The sequence below is a fragment of the Suillus subalutaceus genome, assembly GCF_016647625.1.
Source record: "Suillus subalutaceus strain FC151 chromosome Unknown DFJ58scaffold_8, whole genome shotgun sequence".
In the NCBI taxonomy this organism is placed as follows: domain Eukaryota; kingdom Fungi; phylum Basidiomycota; class Agaricomycetes; order Boletales; family Suillaceae; genus Suillus; species Suillus subalutaceus.
The window spans coordinates 309,278-327,245 of NW_024540257.1; the positions used below are offsets into that span (position 1 = coordinate 309,278).

General features: G+C 47.4%; 8 protein-coding genes across 8 annotated transcripts; 7 read left to right on the plus strand and 1 right to left on the minus strand.

The window, feature by feature from the left end:
* Positions 1–569: 569 nt before the first annotated feature.
* Positions 570–1,567, plus strand: DFJ58DRAFT_470279 (uncharacterized protein). Its single transcript, XM_041380532.1, has one exon. The coding sequence runs from the start codon at positions 826–828 to the stop codon at positions 1,456–1,458; it is 633 nt and encodes a 210-aa protein (XP_041249333.1). The 5' UTR covers positions 570–825; the 3' UTR covers positions 1,459–1,567.
* On the plus strand, positions 1,542–2,268 carry DFJ58DRAFT_652299 (uncharacterized protein; the record flags this gene model as incomplete). Its single annotated transcript, XM_041381674.1, has 5 exons — positions 1,542–1,708; positions 1,807–1,829; positions 1,883–2,046; positions 2,096–2,112; positions 2,163–2,268. Coding segments are annotated over 5 exons (477 nt in total), but the record flags the coding sequence as incomplete, so codon positions are not given.
* Positions 2,269–4,112: 1,844 nt separating this feature from the next.
* DFJ58DRAFT_677477 (transcription factor e(y)2-domain-containing protein) lies at positions 4,113–5,018 on the plus strand. The gene is made up of 4 exons (XM_041383144.1): positions 4,113–4,504; positions 4,560–4,630; positions 4,694–4,762; positions 4,821–5,018. The coding sequence occupies exons 1-4, from the start codon at positions 4,425–4,427 to the stop codon at positions 4,895–4,897; spliced, it is 297 nt and encodes a 98-aa protein (XP_041249335.1). The 5' UTR covers positions 4,113–4,424; the 3' UTR covers positions 4,898–5,018.
* A 1,522-nt stretch (positions 5,019–6,540) lies between these two features.
* Positions 6,541–7,767, plus strand: DFJ58DRAFT_652409 (kinase-like domain-containing protein; the record flags this gene model as incomplete). Its single annotated transcript, XM_041381685.1, has 4 exons — positions 6,541–6,601; positions 6,666–6,940; positions 7,120–7,351; positions 7,406–7,767. The coding sequence occupies 4 exons, from the start codon at positions 6,541–6,543 to the stop codon at positions 7,765–7,767; spliced, it is 930 nt and encodes a 309-aa protein (XP_041249336.1).
* Positions 7,768–8,393: 626 nt separating this feature from the next.
* DFJ58DRAFT_762492 (MRG-domain-containing protein) lies at positions 8,394–9,968 on the plus strand. The gene is made up of 7 exons (XM_041388552.1): positions 8,394–8,617; positions 8,672–8,894; positions 8,967–9,065; positions 9,116–9,201; positions 9,264–9,475; positions 9,532–9,616; positions 9,667–9,968. The coding sequence occupies exons 1-7, from the start codon at positions 8,457–8,459 to the stop codon at positions 9,749–9,751; spliced, it is 951 nt and encodes a 316-aa protein (XP_041249337.1). The 5' UTR covers positions 8,394–8,456; the 3' UTR covers positions 9,752–9,968.
* Positions 9,969–12,220: 2,252 nt separating this feature from the next.
* Positions 12,221–13,103, plus strand: DFJ58DRAFT_470410 (HSP20-like chaperone). Its single transcript, XM_041380533.1, has 3 exons — positions 12,221–12,502; positions 12,558–12,780; positions 12,833–13,103. Exons 1-3 carry the CDS (start codon positions 12,381–12,383, stop codon positions 12,959–12,961), a joined length of 474 nt encoding a protein of 157 aa, XP_041249338.1. The 5' UTR covers positions 12,221–12,380; the 3' UTR covers positions 12,962–13,103.
* DFJ58DRAFT_890462 (uncharacterized protein) lies at positions 12,995–14,210 on the plus strand (the record flags this gene model as incomplete). Its single annotated transcript, XM_041394734.1, has 5 exons — positions 12,995–13,361; positions 13,421–13,499; positions 13,549–13,637; positions 13,696–13,901; positions 13,961–14,210. The coding sequence occupies exons 1-5, from the start codon at positions 13,203–13,205 to the stop codon at positions 14,208–14,210; spliced, it is 783 nt and encodes a 260-aa protein (XP_041249339.1). The 5' UTR covers positions 12,995–13,202.
* A 1,126-nt stretch (positions 14,211–15,336) lies between these two features.
* DFJ58DRAFT_762503 (Aldehyde/histidinol dehydrogenase) lies at positions 15,337–17,916 on the minus strand. Its single transcript, XM_041388553.1, has 16 exons — positions 17,664–17,916; positions 17,505–17,608; positions 17,276–17,449; positions 16,932–17,229; positions 16,810–16,882; positions 16,719–16,759; positions 16,598–16,660; positions 16,449–16,548; positions 16,348–16,402; positions 16,255–16,301; positions 16,185–16,201; positions 16,103–16,138; positions 15,918–16,054; positions 15,782–15,858; positions 15,559–15,731; positions 15,337–15,377 (listed from the first exon to the last, which is right to left on the minus strand). The coding sequence occupies exons 1-15, from the start codon at positions 17,847–17,849 to the stop codon at positions 15,676–15,678; spliced, it is 1,464 nt and encodes a 487-aa protein (XP_041249340.1). The 5' UTR covers positions 17,850–17,916; the 3' UTR covers positions 15,337–15,377; positions 15,559–15,675.
* Between the last annotated feature and the right edge of the window lie 52 nt (positions 17,917–17,968).

The following is a 17,968-nucleotide window of genomic DNA, read 5'->3' on the forward strand; positions in this document are numbered from 1 at the left end:
CGTGCTTGTGATGGTGACCTTGCCGGTGTGCCGGTATCGAATTACGGACTCCGCGAACTCCGAGTCGTCAGAAGTCAAATTGGTCTTGCAGAACGGTTTTGACTTGGTTCTGACCTTCGTTAAGATACATATATCGCTTTGTCTTCCCCATCTATAAGTATTACTGACAGTGACCAAGCTGCTGTGACCTGTCCGCCTGGTGTGTACCATTATCATTGCGATAGTTTGACCTATTCAGTGGTGTCAAAACGAATTCACTGACGAATATTCATATACTTGGGATCTTATTTCAGAAATGTTTTGCGAAGTCGATGGGTTTCATTACTCCGATTGCCTCGAGTTGCCCTCGAGTAATCCTCCTACAAGTCCAGCGCGACTCCAATTCCAGCGTGACAAATATGCATACGCTATGACTATATGCTCCGATGCTCCCCCTGTATCCACGGCGATGCGACACTTCATCACAGGGTTCTATCCCTCCCAGTTCAGGACAAGACATCCTGTTTCAATTTCCTCGAGTTGAAAGTTTTTTTCGATCTATATCAATGCCATCTACTCCTTTACGCCGGCATGGCATGTCGGCTTCTTCGCCAGGCTTTCAGCAATTGTCTCGTGTGTATTCTGCACCTCACACTGAATCCTGGGTAGAACAACAGTTGTCCTCTTCGCCAAGTCCCCTTCCAAAGATCCCTCCTCTACTTGGCTGCGGCCTATCACCTTCAATTCTTAATGCTGAAGGAACGCCATTCGATCGACATTTCAACTTGTCACAATCGTGGCATAGCTCCGATCCAGATATGTCTCCCATAGCTAGAAGGATGTCTGATGACAATACCACTGCGTTCTCCACGTGAAAGCGCACGCCAATCTAATCAGTCTTCTGGAGGATCCTGTGTTCCAAGTCCGTGGTCGCTGATGGAGAAAATTCCTTCGTTACATTCCTTCGGTCATCCTACCTTCTCTCCGGACTTCACTTCGAGTCCTGTCATGCATGCTAGCGAACGGTCTTGGTCTCCTGTGTCCTCTCTCTCTGCGCTCACTCCCCTTTCGTCTCCCGAGCGTCCCCTAAGCAATAATGTTTCTGGTGGTTTATCTTGCGCTTCTTCATTATGCTCACCCATTTTTGGACAAAACTCAACTACTGCGCGACATTCAAAAGACAACCGCGAGCTAGATTCTACTTCTCGACGCTCGCTTCGTACTGCTAGTCGTGCGGTTCTTGCGCGGAGTCCCAAGCACCCCCTTCCGGACGATCATGACGAGAAACAGCCGTCATTCCGGACAAAACGCACACGCACCTCTGGCGGCCCCACTGCTGTCGACCTTTACCTCTCAGACTCAGGAGCCCAAATCTCTCGGCATACCGTCTCAGCGTCGCCTTCCCTCAGAGGTTTCTCGTCACCCCGATTTTCCTTTATTCTATCGGCGTTATCCTATAAGCTCATTTCTACAACTTGATTCTGAGGAGTAAGTTATTTCTTGACTGCTACCTGGCGCTCATCGTGCGCAGAGCTTCCCTTTTCAATTGCTCCAAACACCCTGGCGGTATCTGTAACCCTCCACGCGATCCACGAGATCTGTATACTCCCCGCTTTGTCAAAGGTAAAGGTAGGTCCAAGATAGGGCTGTGTCCGATCTGCATCGAAAGCCCTTTGCGTGGTGGACGGGGACAAAAATTATGGTTATCAACAAAATTCTCTGCGTTCAAGTGGTCGCTTACTTTTCCCTCGCAACCTATACGATTATGCTAACGTTTTTGTCCAGAGAATTTTAGTCTCTTTCATGATTTCACTTAACTTTTTTTAGCTATCATATGCAGTTCGCGCACGGTAAGGGAAATTTGAATGACTCTTCACCCACTGATTTTTTCTCGCATTCTAAGGAGTGTCAGCGACAACCGGACGTCCATTCTCACCACCGCTGTCATACAGGACAAGTAGTCGCCGCCACCCCCTCAAACTTGAGCGATCGGAGATTCTCGAAGGAAGGTGTCATAAATGCAAGAAGTGGGTCCCCGTCGAAAGTATCAAAGATTGCGAGGTGAAGGTATGAAATCAGAATGATGTCTCGTGACATTTCTCATGGTCGCCATTAGGTCAAGGAACTGTTCTGGTAGGGCACATGCGAGGCATGGCTAGCAATAGACTCACTTCTACTTCTAGGTGGAAACATGCTGCAACCTGCCACCAAGGATCCCAGGTTCCAGGGGACGACGACTTCTACGAACAAGACGATGTATTCCGTCGCTTAGAAGAACTCGGACTCTGAAAGTATCGCCATTCTCTTCTTGTTCTGGAATATGGACTGCGCTGGACTTTCAACTGTATGTATATCACGATCGCTATGTGGACATCATTGTACACACGTGCTGTATTTTGTTATGGCTTGTAGCTACAGTGCCGACAAGCTAATCTGAATGTATTTTTTGACACTACCACTGCGCGATGTGTGATATCATCTTTTGGTTTGGCGGAGCCATGGACAATATTTTCATTTCGTCGTTCCTTGGTCTTGGTCTTGGACGCCTACCCTGATCAGATACTCTTCGGTAACAGTTTTAAGTTTAAGTGTTCATCTCTCTAGTCGTCTGTCGTTCGCCTGAGCTATGGATTTATGTATCTGGACTCATACCAGTGTAGAAGAACTCCGAGATTCTACTATCAATCATCTTTCTTATCCTACGCACTCGTCCAATCTTATGGCTGTTAGAAAGCCTAGACAGCGTCCAGCGACGCGTCTCGACAGGACAATGTACAACGGTGCGCCTATTGTTTCCTTGTTCTCCGACTCTTGACATTGTCTGCTCTCATGACATGTTTATTGATTGTCCCCACTGAATCATTTGTTTGCTACATGGCCAGCGTTGATTTTCTTACTTATAGCTGCAAGTCATTGCTAAATTGCTGGGTGAGACATGCCTCAAAGAACTTTTGGCTCCTCTTGAATTCACCTTGCCTTACCTATTATTGAGTCACTAAAGGCTAGATTCCTTTCAGTGCATCTACCACTGGAGATGCCATGGACTCTGTCATCTCCTAAGTCTTGCTATCCTCCAGGTACCGCCATCAAAGCACCCCTTGAAGCCCACTGCTCACACAATGCATGTTTTTGGACACAATGACAGAGTGAAACATATTCATAGTAACACACTGCCTTCCGGCCTAGGTTTGCTTCGCCAAGCCTTTCTTGGCAATCAACAGTGCCAGACTTCGAAGCTCTCTAGGCCCATTATGCTTGCCAGCATCTGCACGCCGAGGCATGCACGAATATAAGTGTGGAGAATCCAGTCCAAACCGCAAACGAGCTGTTATTGGCTTCCGCAGGGCGAATAAAGCGACCTGGGAAATGCCACCGTACGTATAAGGCGTCGACATTCATCCGAATGAAACTTTGATGAGCGACAGTCGCAATGATTACCAGGTGTCGAGGGCCTGATGGATTTCCATACAAGGGTGAATCTTGCATTCAATCCAATATGACTCCAGAATCTTCCAACAATTCTACGAAGCGCGTCGTGATGGTGACGTACCGGAACAAGATCTTGGTAAACCTCGCATGTTTGAGATGGCATCCATGCCATCGAAGAAAACGTCCGATCCTGTCGACGTTGTGACTGCACATCAAGATCTTCCCTCCGCTAATCATCACCTCACATGTCGAGATGTGTGCAAGGCTGCAATTACAGATGAGGTCAACGTGCCTTCAGAAGTCACCCGAACTCTTGAATCCACGCAGGTCACTGGGACCTGATGCGCGAGCTTTTTGGTGATGGAGAAGCCGACAGGAACAGTATTCTTGATGTCCTTGTGTATCCGAGTCGAGTGAGCGAGCAATGTTTTTGTACCTCGTAGTGTTCTCTATCCAATGTAAACAGTTTCGGCGAAGTGCTGGCCACAGCTCGCTCAAGTCATTGGACTCTATCCAGATCTATCCCATGAAGTCTGAGGAATGCTATTTTGCGGCCCATCGGAAAGATTCCAGAAGGACGTAAATTTTCATTGTATTGATATCTCACATAGTGAGAAACCATTATCCTGAGCAATGATTACATGGACGAAAAGTGTGCTCGAAGCTTTTCCAGTAAGACGCCGCCAATACGTCGCGACTTTTACTACGCGTTCGCACACGTGACTTTGATTGTTTCGCGTAAGCTTGCGAAGTTCTTCTGGGTCTTCTCGCCTCTAGGCTCTAGACAGCTCTAGACCTCCTCGAAATCCGCACGTACGCACGACACACTTGACTTGTTTTGTTGGATTGAGTGTTGCATTGCTCCGGTCGTAACCAAGGACTTCGCATCCTGTAGTAGTCCAAAATCTTCAGGCGGGTCACGCGATCTCCAGTGACGGTTAAACCCCTTCACTTGGGTTTGGTGCTCATGGTGGATTACTGTACTCTATTGAAACATCAGGCTTTGAGGAACTGTCATGTCCAAATCAACCTCTGAGGTTGAAATGCTTTATGTAGAAGTTCACCGTCGAATGATCGAGAATGGAGAGTGGGATCGGTGAGTGTTTGTCCGGTATCTCTCATAGCTACTGAAAACACATTTCACAACCTAGAATATTGCATCTCCTGTCCTCTAAGCTGTCGGAAAGCGGATGGACAGACGACCTTCTGCACCGCGCCAAAGGTATGCATGCCTGTCCTGTTGTTGCTTGATACCTAATCCTAAAGCTCATATGCAACCGATTAGAAAACAGTAGAACTATGGATCCGCTTTCCCTTCAGACAATCTTGCAGGAATTGTTATCGCATGCGCAAAGTGCTAATCTCCACTCGATCATTTGCCAGCGTCACTGACCCCTTCCATCATCCCCTAGCAAGCGTACCTCTCTCCGTGAAACGGGAGATCACAACTCTTATCAAGCAGTTCGTGAAGGAGCAATTCGAGAAGTAGCAAATACACCTTGCATGACCACCTCCATTTATTCCATACAAAACCGCTCATGTAACTCTGTTCGCAATCGTAAGTTAAATGAAATGACTTTTGGACGGTTGGTCCAGGGTATTCGAAAGCTACATGCCCCAACATTTTCCTGCGGTAACCGTAATTGAATTTCTTCTCCGAGAAGTACCGCCCATTATTAATTTGATATAAGTGCCATGATGCTATGCCTTCTAGCGTCTTGGCATTGCATCTGAGTACTGAGTGCTTACCCGTGTATGCTAACAGATAGCTCCGCACTAACAACTTTTGGAAACGCTCGGGAAGAACGCATACGACCAGTTTACCAGTTATATAACAAGTACTCCTAGGACTCCATCATGTATTATGTGCCAGCGAATGTTCTCATTCTTCGTTGTTTTGATGCTCCCAGCTCCCCTGCAGGTTTTTTTATGAACCTCGTGTTCATATTCATGGGCACTTTGGGTCGATAAACATGTTTTCGAGTTGTTATCACCAGACTTGTAACGAGTTGAGTTACAAAACCCAGCAGAACTCCCATAAATTCCTGTTTCTGCATCCCAACAGTTCGACGTTATGCAAGGACCTTCTCCCTCTCGATGATTACGGTGCCAAATCACATCTGGGCGCGTAGTGCCCACCAGTCCGTCCCATATTCAAGGACACGCATGTAGAATTTGTTGAGTACGCTTACAGGGAAGCGGTATCGCATGTCGAAAGAATGATCCGAAGTTCACGCATTACCGCGAGATTAATGCTCGCTCCTGCCAAACGGACAACGGGTGAGTTGCCATTCTTTGCGATCTTTCGCTGGACTGTCAAGAATAAGGATGTCTTATATTTGGACGTGAGTATATATCCTGCGCCCTTATGGCTGCTTGTTGAGAAGGATGCCCGCTTTTATCAAGACCATCTCGAAATTGGGCGCCTATGTGATCAGATCGGGTACCACAAGCTTTGGGACGATAGCTTGGCTTGCCGTCGTTCAACCAAGTGGCACTACACATGTTTGAGTGGAGCAAAGGACCGACTTTTTGGAGCACTGGAGTCCCACTACTCAGATGTACGTCATGCTGTTCAGAGATACGGCTGGCCGATCAAGGGTATCGGACGAAGAGCGTTCTAGGAGAGGCGTCAGGCCTAGGTGTCGCTCTTTATTATTAACCACCTTCTTGTTTCTGATGGTTAAAAATTAAAATGGTGTCACCGTAATATGATGTGCACGCAAGGCGGTGATTAAAAGCTATGGAGATTCATCATAGGCTGTCTCATAGCGTCTCACTCACCGGATGTGCAACATTAATTGAGAGAGCTGAGCTACACAAAAGTATGCTAGTGCTCACGTAGGTCCTCTCTGCGGATTTAGAGTGTTGGACACGGAGACGCGTCGCGACGCGGTCTCGTGATTTCCAATTCAGGAAGGACTGTGGAGGTCATGGCCGAAATGCCGAATGACATAATCATCTACAAACTGAACTTTCAATTGAATACGCCACTTCCAGGTCTCTCTGCCCCACATTCATTGCGCGTATTTATAGGGCAGCTTGAGGACAGCTATCATCTTGAGGTGCTAATTACCTTACTCCCCGTTCTTGACGCCGTCGAGCTCAGTATCTTTCTTCCAGGAAGTTTTCATGGATTTCATGCTCGGTGGAAAGTACAGACTTGAAGAGGAAATCGCCATTGGAGGATGTGGTAACTCTCACTCTCTCTGCTCATCTCCTGCTGGTCCCCCTGATTCCATATCATGTCCAAATAGGCACAGTGTTCCTTGGAGTTCATACAGTCGCAGGAAAGGAAGTTGCAATTAAATTAGAACCAGCCATAGCACGCAACAGTCCCCTCAAGCAGGAGTCCAAGGTCTACAAGACTCTCATGGGTGGCCCTGGGGTGCCATGGATCATGTGGTCGGGAAAGCACGGCGATTACAATGTCATGGTGATCGATTTGTTGGGTCCATCCCTTGAAGACCTCTTCAAGATGTGCAATCGTCACTTCACAATGAAGACCGTACTCCAGCTTGCGGATCAATTAGTGAGTCTTCTTTCTTATCTGTGACATCCCCTCAGGCGAGGTGTATGTCTTATCCACTGTTCCGCGTCCTGCATCTACACGTTGTGGTCCAGAGCATCTTTTATGATGCCAAGCTGTGTTGGACTTTCCTTTTCTCGCCTTTTTCTCTCAGCATTGCTGATGCCTTCCCAACAACCTAGCTATCGCGCCTAGAGTTCATCCACTCACGTGATTTCGTCCACCGCGACGTCAAACCTGCCAACTTCGTAATGGGGACAGACCGCGCAGAACATCTGGTCAATGTGATCGATTTTGGGCTCGCCAAAAAATTTCGAGACCCAAAGACAAGCGCCCATATCCCGTATCGACAAGACGACCATCATGGTGTGGGTACATCCCTCTTTGCATCTATCAACGCGCATCGCGGCATCGGTGAGTTTTAGTTGGCTATCAGAGTGGCCATAATTGACCTATGGCTTGGTAAAGAGTGCTCTCGGCGTGATGATTTAGAATCCCTTGCTTACATGTTGGTTTACTTTCTGCGAGGCACGTTACCATGGCGGAAAATCAAAGGCACTACAGTCGCTGAGACGTGGGATGCTATACGAGACAAGAAGCTCGAGGCTTTATCAGTTCTCAGCGTGGGTCTTCCTGTGGAGTTCGAAATTTTCTTCAACTATGCAAGAGGTCTCGAGTTTGAAGACCTTCCAGACTACGTAGGACTCCGAGATTTGTTCAAAGGGCTGGCGAAAAAAATGAAGATAGAGTATGATGAGGTTTACGATTGGACACTACCCTCGAGGCGGACGACGAAGAGATTCTGTGAAGCGTGTAATGCGCGACGGTAACGAGACACGAAGACGGGGATGGTTCTATCCTAGCCGTAAGTACATACTCATTTTATGAAACCCGAGCGGTCAATCAACACGTTCATTTGTTTGTTGATCAGACCTTCGAGCAGAACACGTGCGGCACTCATGAGTTCGCATGACGAAACTCTTCGATCACATGCAGCCGCTGTTACGTCCTCGTTTGTGAGGCACTTATTATGACGCCGGCCTGATACTGGCCAGGCTTTCTCTAAGTGGCCGACAGCGATTGTTCGGCAAGCTTAGGTTCGTCTCAGTATGGCCCGGCCGTTATCAGGACGTCTTGTGCTGAACAGTTTCCTCACAGAATTTTCCATGCTAATGTTGCGCGCGTTCATCTCTGCTTCGAATCGGAAGCACAGCTCGAGGCTACAATACTTCTGCAGTGCGGAGTTGCATGGGTGATTCAGAGATGGGGTTTTGTTCTTGAAGGTCCTCTTTATGTCTTACGTTGTTTGGTTTCTATGGGTATCTCATACTTTACTGCTTGCTGTCGTCCCCGCTATGCCATACTTTTAGATCACCTGAGTACCTTACCGCTCGCTGCTTAGTGATTACTTGTGTCGAAAAATGTGCAAATTCTAAGGATAGGCACCTCTGGGACATCTTACATAAACACCTGACCTTTCAAACCACCAAACACGAACGTCCTGTAGGCTGTGCGGCGAATGTCTTTATCGTTCACAGTCGGCGAGCGCATCTTATGCTATCATGGACCCCTCGTCTACGAGGCTAAGATACTAAAAGCAGAGACGTGGGACGAAACCAACACTAAGCTCTCCACGGTTGGCCCCCATTTCTTCGTGCACTATAAGGGGTGGAAGCAGACGTGCGTTGTCCTTTGTATTTGTGTTTGACTCATTTTTTTCTCACCGCTGGCTAGGTGGGATGAATGGGTACCTATCACACGGCTGCTCAAGTTTAATGACACGAATGTGCAGCTGCAGAAAGCACTAATGGCACAGGCCAGCGCGGCTGCGTCTACTTCGGGGTTGTCCTCAAAAGGGAAGGCTCATGGCGGGGGTACGATGAAAGACAGTAGCTCTTCGCGCGGTGGCGGGCTTGGGCGTAAGGATGGTAGAGGAACAAAGAGAGGGAGAGAGGAGGTGCGTTTTTTATATACAAATCTGTCTCAAGATGTATTCTGTGTGGCGGCGCTGATGTCATTTTTATATAAGGATGATAGCAGCAAGAAGCCGGAGATGAAACTCAATGTCCCAGAGGTGCTGAAAGTACTGCTCGTGGATGACTGGGAGGCGATCACAAAGAACAGTCAGGTAGGATCGTATTGCTTTTTCGCCTGAGTTGGATATTGACGACCCGAAAGCTGGTATCTGTACCACGACGCCCAACAGTTGTTGAGATCCTCCAGGAGTTCAAAGATTATGTGATAGGGCTCGGGAAAAGCACAACGTTAGCTCCTTTATCGGGAATACTCAATATTCTGCTGACTCGAGCGCCAACCTGTCTTCTAGCCTTCGTGAGCCTGAACTCGTCCTCCCAACAATAATTTCAGGGTTGCAAGTCTACTTTGATCGCTCGCTCGGCGCAAACCTTCTCTATCGTTTTGAGCGTCCACAATACGCTGAGATCCGCAAGCAGTATGTCACGGGCCCCAAGGTGCAGGTTGGCCAGGAGAAAGATATGAGCGCCATATACGGGGCAGAACACTTGCTTAGGATGCTTGGTGCGATCTTATCCACATGAAGTGCTGAGCGTCAACTGATGAGTTCCTCGGCTTAGTGAGTCTACCACAGATGGTCGCCAGTTCTACGATGGACGCGGAGAGCGTCGGACTAGTGAGGGATTATGTCAACGAGCTGCTAACGTGCGTCGTTTCGCCCTTCTGTTGTATCTATTTGCTGATGTCTGGCGAAGGTTTATGATGAATGACCGCAGTCGGCTGTTTTTGACAGAGTACGAAAGCTCAAGTTTGCAATATCAAAACATCTCTCGATCATAATTCATCAACGTTGTTACTGTGTACATATCATTACTCACGATCTTAATCGCCTACGTTAGCCTTCGATCGGAATTTACGCCAATTGTGAGGTGTCTGCTGGTCCACAGCTATATCAGCTCGATAAGCAGAATATGATGACTCGATGACATTGGCTAGCTAATCGCTTAAAGAACATGGCTCTGCTACCTTTTCCTCTTGATTAGACTGCATCTCCGAGACCAGTCGACCATGTACGTAGCCGCCACTTCTCATTTACTTCGTTCAGACACTGCTACCAAGTCCCACACAGCGCTCAGCCTGAGATTTCTCCATGTTAACTCATGTACCATCTTTACCACGTTTGTCGTTTCGTCGCCTTCTCTCCAGCCAATCGCTCACCATGCATGTCATGCTTGGCGCGCCCCTATATCCTGCTCGACGATGTCACTCCTTTGCCTGACCCTCGTGATGGACACCAAGTCCAAAGTCTTCGGTGATAGCACGTCCGTTACTGACTCGCTTCCTTTGTACCACGCAATTTCTACGTTGCCTTAGCAGCAAATTCCGTCCGATACACGCAATCAGTATCTTCCTTTCTACAATCCAAGCAGAAACTTCGAGCCACGGTTCTATTTCGCATCTGTGACGTCACTGACGTGTCTCCCCTTGCAATCACGCCCCTTCTTCTGCCACGCCAATTGCCGAGTTCTCCAACCTCCTGCCAGGACCCGATATCGAAGAACACACGGCGCTGTGTTGGGCAGTGCATGCATGACGGTAAACGACTACACATTGTTTTGCAGCTGAATTTGGGAACAGAAGGATGTCGTAAGTGAATGGTACATAACGTCCCGAGAGAGCATTGATCAATTCATCATGCATCAGCCGAAGATATGTCTTTGAGACACCTAGACTGTACGCGAGATGAGCTTCAAGTACATGAAGGGGGTGGATTGAACAACGATCACTTCGCTGCTTGTTTCGGCATCAAAATGCTCCGGAGACGCCTGCGCACTTACACACAGAATTTGTTGTCAGGGGTATGCAATCCATGACTTTTAGCCTGTTCCTCATGCTGATACAAACTTGCTCATTCTTGTAGGGTGTTTGGGTTTTATACGAGGGCGGAGCGGATTTGGCGCGCTGTTTATAGTCTTACTGAGAACAGCCTTCCGGTGCATACAAACACGGTCCTCTACACATTCTTCATCGTGCAAGCTAGTACCTGATAGGTGGTTTATTTTTTCAACTCGTTCGAATCCTACACGTATGTAGGTTTCCATCATCTCTGAGCGACTATCCTTTGTTTACTGGCTAATATGTAGATCTTACAGTTAGTCGGACACCAAACTCAGCAAGATCTCCAAAGTAGTTTGGAAATGGTTGTATGATGGACGAGTAAGTTTTCTAACTCCAACGTTCTCAGTTCGATCAGTTTAGCAGGATGTGTTCCCCTGTGCTCGCAAAGTTGTTTTTATCCATCGACGTGTATTTTGACATCACCTCAAACTAACTGTCTTGCTGTAGCAACACCATATATGTGGATTCTGATGGTAGCATATATAGAAAGCTCGAGATGACGGTAGAAATACCACCATGCCAGCTCAGGCCAGTCAATCTATCCCTTCGATTCAGACATCTGCTCAGGGTGTTCCATTCAATATAGCTGATCATGGTACATTGGTACTTATGCTGTGATGACGAAAGCAAGCAATGGTCCAACATCGATGAGCTAGCGACACGGTACAAGAATATGTATTTGACAGCTCTCTGACAAGTAGGAAAGAGGAGGAAAGTCACAAGCAAGGAAAATATTCAAACTAATTCCGCGTCATGCTTGCCGTGTAGTTTCGTTTCGTCGTGATCATAGCTGTTGTTTCTCTAGTGAGTAGATCAGTAATTCATTTGGGTCCATACGAACTTGATATCAGATTCGCTCTTTGTCATGGAGAAAGACCAAGGATTCTACAGCGCTACCGACAAACACCTCGTGAATCGTGAGATTTCATGACTTCAACGTGGCCAAACATGATCTAGGCTAGTAGTGCAGCAACAATGAGCCTAAAATATGATTACAGGTACATGAAAGTAAACATTCCCGGACTAAACGGAGCCTCTCAATACTATCATCACATAATTCAGTCCCTTGGATATTTCCGTCTATCGCGAGTCGCAGGGTCCCGTGGTAGTGCTGAAAGACTTTTGGGCCGGCGAATCTGGCAATCTGAGTCGAAATGATGATTTAGTGGCAGACATGATCGCGAGATGCTACTGACAAACTTTAAATGATCCCATCGTGCAACACACGTCGAGAAGACAGCTAAAAGCATTTCGGGAAATCATACATGTTTTCAGTGCGTGTCCATTCCTTCAGCACTCGATATTCACTTTGCACAGCGACTAGTCGCGCAGATTTGTGATCTGAGTTCCTCGCGTCGTTTTTTCTGGGGATAAGGTTAAACCCGGACGATCGGCTTGGCCAATGCGATCATGGGTGCAACCTGATCAATAGCCCAAGCAAGTTACAGGAGCAACGCCCGGAGGTCAACGTTCAACAGGGGCGACATATAAGACGGTCGTCAATTGCGGAAGCCAGCGTACCGCTGTTTCCACACTCATATCATCACACTGAGTCTTGTCTTTCCTAAATATGGCCCTCACACAATTTCTGTACGACCCATTCACTGAATTTGATCGTCTTTTTGACGACGCGTTTACTTCACGTTTCCGGCCCGACTCCGACGAGGCTCGTCCTACAACAATCCGCCCTAAGTGCGTGCTGCCTGTACGGGAACGATGATTTGTTCTAACATCTTTGAATACGCAGGATGAATCTCGTTGAGACAAAAGACAACCAGGTCGTGGCGAGGTTCGAACTCCCCGGCGTAGAACGGGGGAAGGTTGACATTGAAGTGCATAATAACCGCCTGACCATCTCGGGCGAGAAGAAAACCGAGACTCAAACTGACGAGGCCCGGGGTCGTTTTGTGGTGCGCGAGCGCTCTTTCGGACGCTTTGCTCGGACTCTGCAGCTCCCTGAGGGAACTAAGGTACGATCACACTTCACGATGAACGAGCTCGTTGCTGATATAACATACTAAGCCTGAACAAGTCCAGGCGCATATGGAGCACGGAATCCTTCAGGTCACCTTCCCGAAGGCGCCTCCGGAACAGGAGACTAAAGTTATCCCTATCGAAGGACCGCACAAGGAGAAAGGTAGCAAGAAATAAATTAAGATTGGAGCAATCGAGTCTGGAGATCCAGTCATGTACTTTTAGCTTTCTCTACTGGAATGTTTATGCGTCGCTTTCCAACTCTGCATCAGTAGTAGCTCTAGGGATCGGAAATGTGTGTGGCCGTAGCCTGAGCAATGAACCTATCAGTATTGGCTCAGCATTTTTTCTCACGGGGAGACCAATACTTGAAATCGTGGATTGATGAAGGCTGGTTTGAAGACACTTGAACGTGGAGATGGAGCTAGGAACGAACTTTGCTGCAAAGCTCGAGCCATTCCTTCTCATCTCAAAGTCAGCCAAGGGTGCAGCAGCAGCGAAACTTATTCAGGACGCCACTTCAGCCCAAGGCGTGTTTGTCTTTGCCGAGCTCCTTGAGCTCCCTAATATTCAGGAGGTATGTCATGTCGTATGGCATTCCTGGTTACTGCTCCTTATCTACATTTCGCGAAACAGCTGGCAAACAACGAGCAGCATGCTCCTTTCTTCTCCCTGCTGCAGGTATTCTCATATCGAACGTACAAAGATTACCTTGGTGTGTAGATCATCGTCTCATACTATTATCCGTGCTGATTGTCATACAGCGAACAAGGACTCGCTACCTCAACTAAACCAAGCTCAAATTATCAAGCTCAAGCACCTGTCTATCGTATCACTTGCCACCAGCAGACGCGTACGTCCAGGCATACTTTAACAGTTAGTCCACCAACACTATAACATTACCATTTCAGATTCTCCCATACTCTCTCCTCCTACAAGAGCTGCAAATGCCCACGATACGCGACCTCGAAGACCTCATAATCGATGCGATATATCTCGACATCCTCCGCGGGAAGCTCGACCAGAAGGAGCAGCAACTTGAGATTGAGTACACGATGGGACGAGATCTCGAGCCTGGAAAGGCAGAGGCAGTAGCTTGCGGCTCTGAAGACATGGTGTTTTATTCCAGTTTTTATTCCACCTCCTCTTGTCCGGACTAATCATGGTCTTTTGTAGGGCTTCGACAACCGTTTCTGTCCTTTCCGCGTTAGACAACAAGCTCACGCAGATCGCTTCTTACAGTGCAGCTGTTGCAGTGGATAATGAAGAGCACGATAGGGCATATAATGCTATTCTCAAAGATGTGTCCAAGGACACGAAAAAGCGGGGACCATTGACAGCTAGTGGGAATATCATGCGAGGTGGCGTCGATTTGGCAGATGCGATGGATGTGGATGAAGAGCCGAGAATGAAAGGACGGAAGTAAGTTCTATTTCCTTCGTTTTCGTTTTCACTCTTGCCTGCTACAATCTTTCCAACGAATCCTCAAGCCGTCCAACTTACTGTGCGTTGTACTGAGTACTGACGGATCTCTCACAGGGGTATGGCGGTGGATGCAATGATAAAGCAGCAAAGAAAGCGCAACCGATTCTAATCCTAGGTCTAGATACGTGCACTGCAGTGTATATCACAAGCGTAGCATTCACAATTCACACTGTACTATTAACTCATACGTGCTGCACATTTATATTATCTAACTGAGTGCTAGGGCGGGCAAGACCAAACACATTGGGAATGAGCGTACATGAAGTTGGACGCAGATCTGATATGTACTTCAGAAGTTCTCCTAGGGGTTGACCGGGCCCTGCTACTCGCTTGCCATATCTCCAAAGAACCGAACTACCAGCACTATGATTGTGCCCCACATTCCAAAGCGGCATCTGGTTTTAGACCACACGGTTGTGTACCAGGACCCTGAGATGAAGCAAGGTGCTGGGAGACGCTAGAGGATTTCTTCCGCGGAGCCTTAGAAAGAAAACACCACTACGAGTCATACACGGGTTTCTCGAGTAGCAGATATCGCGAGCTATACGTATGGCTTGACGTGTGACTCTAAAGCACTGCGTTCTTTCCTAAAATTTAACTGAGCTTATATTCTAAGAGTCTGCTCCAGTGTGACCAGGTCGGGGTGTTGTCAGGCTGCCGTTCATGGCCGCAGGAGTGATAGCTTGGGGAGTGGAGGATTGGTGGGAAGGCCTTAGCTAGCATCGCGAGTTCGCATCTGTTCCTTGCACCACATTAAATTTTGTATGCAGCGCGAAGATCCCGCGTGCCACATGATAATATCCATGCGAATCAGGACGACCGAGCCTCAGGCTGAAGATCCCTTTGAATCTGGACCTGAGTGTCACCACAAGCTGGCAAGACATAGAAGGAATCACACGCCTCTTTCACATCCTCTGAGTTTAACAAGGACGATCATATCGGTCTCATGGATGACAGTATGAATGGCAGGCATATTGATGGCAATAAACTGGCGTGCGAATATCTTACGTCAGCAGCTGCAAAGTTCATAAAATTTGTTGTCGGTTGGTTGGTTGTTTCTCAACTTTCTTGTTCCAAACTTCTTGGTTGATGGGTTGAGCTCACAGGTGAGATTTTATACCTTCAACCGACTTTTTATTGTGATGATTGTATTGCTGTGCACCAGACCGAGTGTCCGCACGTTGGAGATAATTTCCCTGGCCCTCTATTTACGCTTGAGGGTCCTGATCCACTATTTTTTTGCATCTATCGTATGCGTTGATCATAACTGACAATACTTGCCCATAGGTATCCAGAATACACTGTTGATTCAGGAATTGGGATATTCATTACACTTCTTGTTGTACCGATACCTATCTCAATAGCACACGCCACAATGTTAATATCATGATCGTCCCACAATCTGATCATGTTGTATTTATCCGCATGTTGATGGATTTCGCCCTTGTGAGTTGGTCGTATCCTGTGGCTGTATTAGTGGCCTCAACGCGAGCTGTGACAATGGGAACGCACCGAATTTGCTGAGACTGACGCCACGTCCACTGTTCTTGATCCCCGTCCAGGCCAAGGCTGGGTCAAGTGAATCGCATCTTGAAGCATGGAAATTAGTGTGGTGTATTGCCAGTAATCCTGGATGACGAATCCTCACCTATTGAGAAAGATTGTTCCAGCTTGCACTTGGTCTGCGAGGGTGCTGAAGTCATCCAATGACTTGGTCCAGATGGAAGCAGTAAGACCGTATTCCGAGTCGTTCATGAGTTCAATTGCTTCTGCATCAGATGAGACCTGCTGAAGCTTATTGCCCATCCTTAAAGATAGCACTGATCAAATCACCTTCTGGATGCCGATGATGGGTCCGAACGTCTCTTCCTGCATCAAATCAGACACGACTTTGTATGATAGAGGAAGGATTGACCTTCATGACGTCCATCGCTGTTGTCAGAACCTCAGAACAGTATCAAAGGATGTGGATATAACAAGCTCACTGTGATTCACATCAACTAAGACTTGGGGCGCAACAAAGGCAGTGCCTCTGAAGATGCTGAATACCCATTTCTGTCATACAGACCTTGACTCACGGTACTGCCTTTAAATACAGGTTCTCGGGTATTAGTGCTTTCGCGCCCGTTTGCACTACGATATGATCAGCCAGTAGCAGTACGATTTGCAGAACGCTTGCCTGCACTAGAAACCTTCTGGCGAATTCTCTCTGCACTAGCAATACTAATCACCGGACCAATGGTCGTCTGCTTGTTCGTAGGATCTCCCAGTATGAGTTTCTAGACTTACGTTCAAGTTACATCAAGATATTCCACGGTCACGACTTGCCTTGGTTTCGTTGACATATTCATCCACGAAATTGTCATACACGGACTCGTGAACGTAGATTCGCTGTTCAACGTTCAACTGAGGTAAGTCATGCCTCGACGTTGAAAGTAATGTTTCTTACTTCGATTGCACAGCAACTTTGCCCAGCGTTGTACATTGCACCTACGTGCATCGGTGAGAAAGCGGCATAGTTGTACATTTTATCGACTTACCATCAACTAGTTGTATTACTGCATCTTTCAGGTCTGCATCTGCGCGAACATATGCCGGGTCCTTTCCTCCGAGCTAGACTTTGGCTTAGCGACTCAGTACTTGCGATGGTTAAATACGGCACCTCCAAACCAACGCCCTTGAATCCATCAGCAGTAACAGCTGCCGTTTCAATGGCTTTCCCTCCTGCCACGCTGCCTGTAAACACGACAAAATCGACTAGCTTATGCTGCACGACATATCGAGTAAGTGGCGGCGAGAGATGCACGACTTGTATGAGATCGGTTGGAAATCCAGCGTTATTCAAGGCTTCCTTGAATCGCACGGCTGTGAGAGGCGTTTGGGGAGAAGGTTTTAAAATAACAGCGTTTCCAGCAATGAGCGCCGGAAGTACAGAATTGATCATAACAAGATACGGGTAGCTGGAACAGATGAATCTCGAGTATCTTCAAGATTGAATATACTCACTTCCATGGAGCGATGACGAAAATGACACCGAGGGGAACACGTTTGATTGAGCGACTAAAGCCAGGTTGATTATCTGAAAAGGTTATGTCTGAGAGACACGATTCAGCAATGTCGACCATGTAGGTTGCGCGCTGTAGAAATCCTCTAAACTCCCCCCAACACTGATCGGTGGGCCTATGTGCACTCCGAATCAGTACGTTGGCAATATTTTACGCGTAATGACATGCACCTGCCCATCTGATGACACAGCTCTTCAGCAAGGTTATGGTGTCCAAGGGGACCATGATCATATGTTGCTGGTGCTTCTCGATTCGCAAGAGCAGAAAATTTCTCCTAGAAGGCATGTAATGCAGCTCTGCAAGTACCAATTTATCAAGAGCACACGAACAATGAATTTGAGACCTTTCGCGATACGCTCGCCCAGTGTAGTCTTGATCCACTCTTTTTGAGACTGTGCTGCACTTTCGAGAGTGCGGTCTAGATCACTAGAAGTAGGATATGTTTCTACATGGTATGCCTGACCATTGTGAGGTGAGATAGTTGTCTGAACATGGTGATCGAATGAGCTGGACATAGTAGCAGATGATCTAGTTAGTATGAATAGACGGCGCGTCTCTTGGTCAATATTTTTTTGCCAAGATCATATCTAAACCTATCTAAACCCGTTAAGTTAATCTGTCTACTGACTCCACT

Excerpts from the sequence above, each read along its gene's own strand:
- DFJ58DRAFT_762503 (XM_041388553.1), bottom strand. The coding sequence starts at position 17,849 with ATGTCCAGCTCATTCGATCACCATGTTCAGACAACTATCTCACCTCAC. Across the intron at positions 17,609-17,663 it reads CGAAAGGTCTCAAATTCATT|GAGAAATTTTCTGCTCTTGC; the intron begins GTTCGTGTGCTC and ends CATGCCTTCTAG. Across the intron at positions 15,859-15,917 it reads GGAACAATCTTTCTCAATAG|ATGCGATTCACTTGACCCAG; the intron begins GTGAGGATTCGT and ends CCATGCTTCAAG.
- DFJ58DRAFT_677477 (XM_041383144.1), top strand. The coding sequence starts at position 4,425 with ATGTCCAAATCAACCTCTGAGGTTGAAATGCTTTATGTAGAAGTTCAC. Across the intron at positions 4,505-4,559 it reads GAGAATGGAGAGTGGGATCG|AATATTGCATCTCCTGTCCT; the intron begins GTGAGTGTTTGT and ends TTCACAACCTAG. Across the intron at positions 4,763-4,820 it reads ATTGTTATCGCATGCGCAAA|CAAGCGTACCTCTCTCCGTG; the intron begins GTGCTAATCTCC and ends ATCATCCCCTAG.
- DFJ58DRAFT_762492 (XM_041388552.1), top strand. The coding sequence starts at position 8,457 with ATGTCTTTATCGTTCACAGTCGGCGAGCGCATCTTATGCTATCATGGA. Across the intron at positions 9,066-9,115 it reads CGATCACAAAGAACAGTCAG|CTGGTATCTGTACCACGACG; the intron begins GTAGGATCGTAT and ends ACGACCCGAAAG. Across the intron at positions 9,202-9,263 it reads GGGCTCGGGAAAAGCACAAC|CCTTCGTGAGCCTGAACTCG; the intron begins GTTAGCTCCTTT and ends CCTGTCTTCTAG.
- DFJ58DRAFT_470279 (XM_041380532.1), top strand. The coding sequence starts at position 826 with ATGACAATACCACTGCGTTCTCCACGTGAAAGCGCACGCCAATCTAAT.
- DFJ58DRAFT_470410 (XM_041380533.1), top strand. The coding sequence starts at position 12,381 with ATGGCCCTCACACAATTTCTGTACGACCCATTCACTGAATTTGATCGT. Across the intron at positions 12,503-12,557 it reads CCTACAACAATCCGCCCTAA|GATGAATCTCGTTGAGACAA; the intron begins GTGCGTGCTGCC and ends TTGAATACGCAG. Across the intron at positions 12,781-12,832 it reads AGCTCCCTGAGGGAACTAAG|CCTGAACAAGTCCAGGCGCA; the intron begins GTACGATCACAC and ends TAACATACTAAG.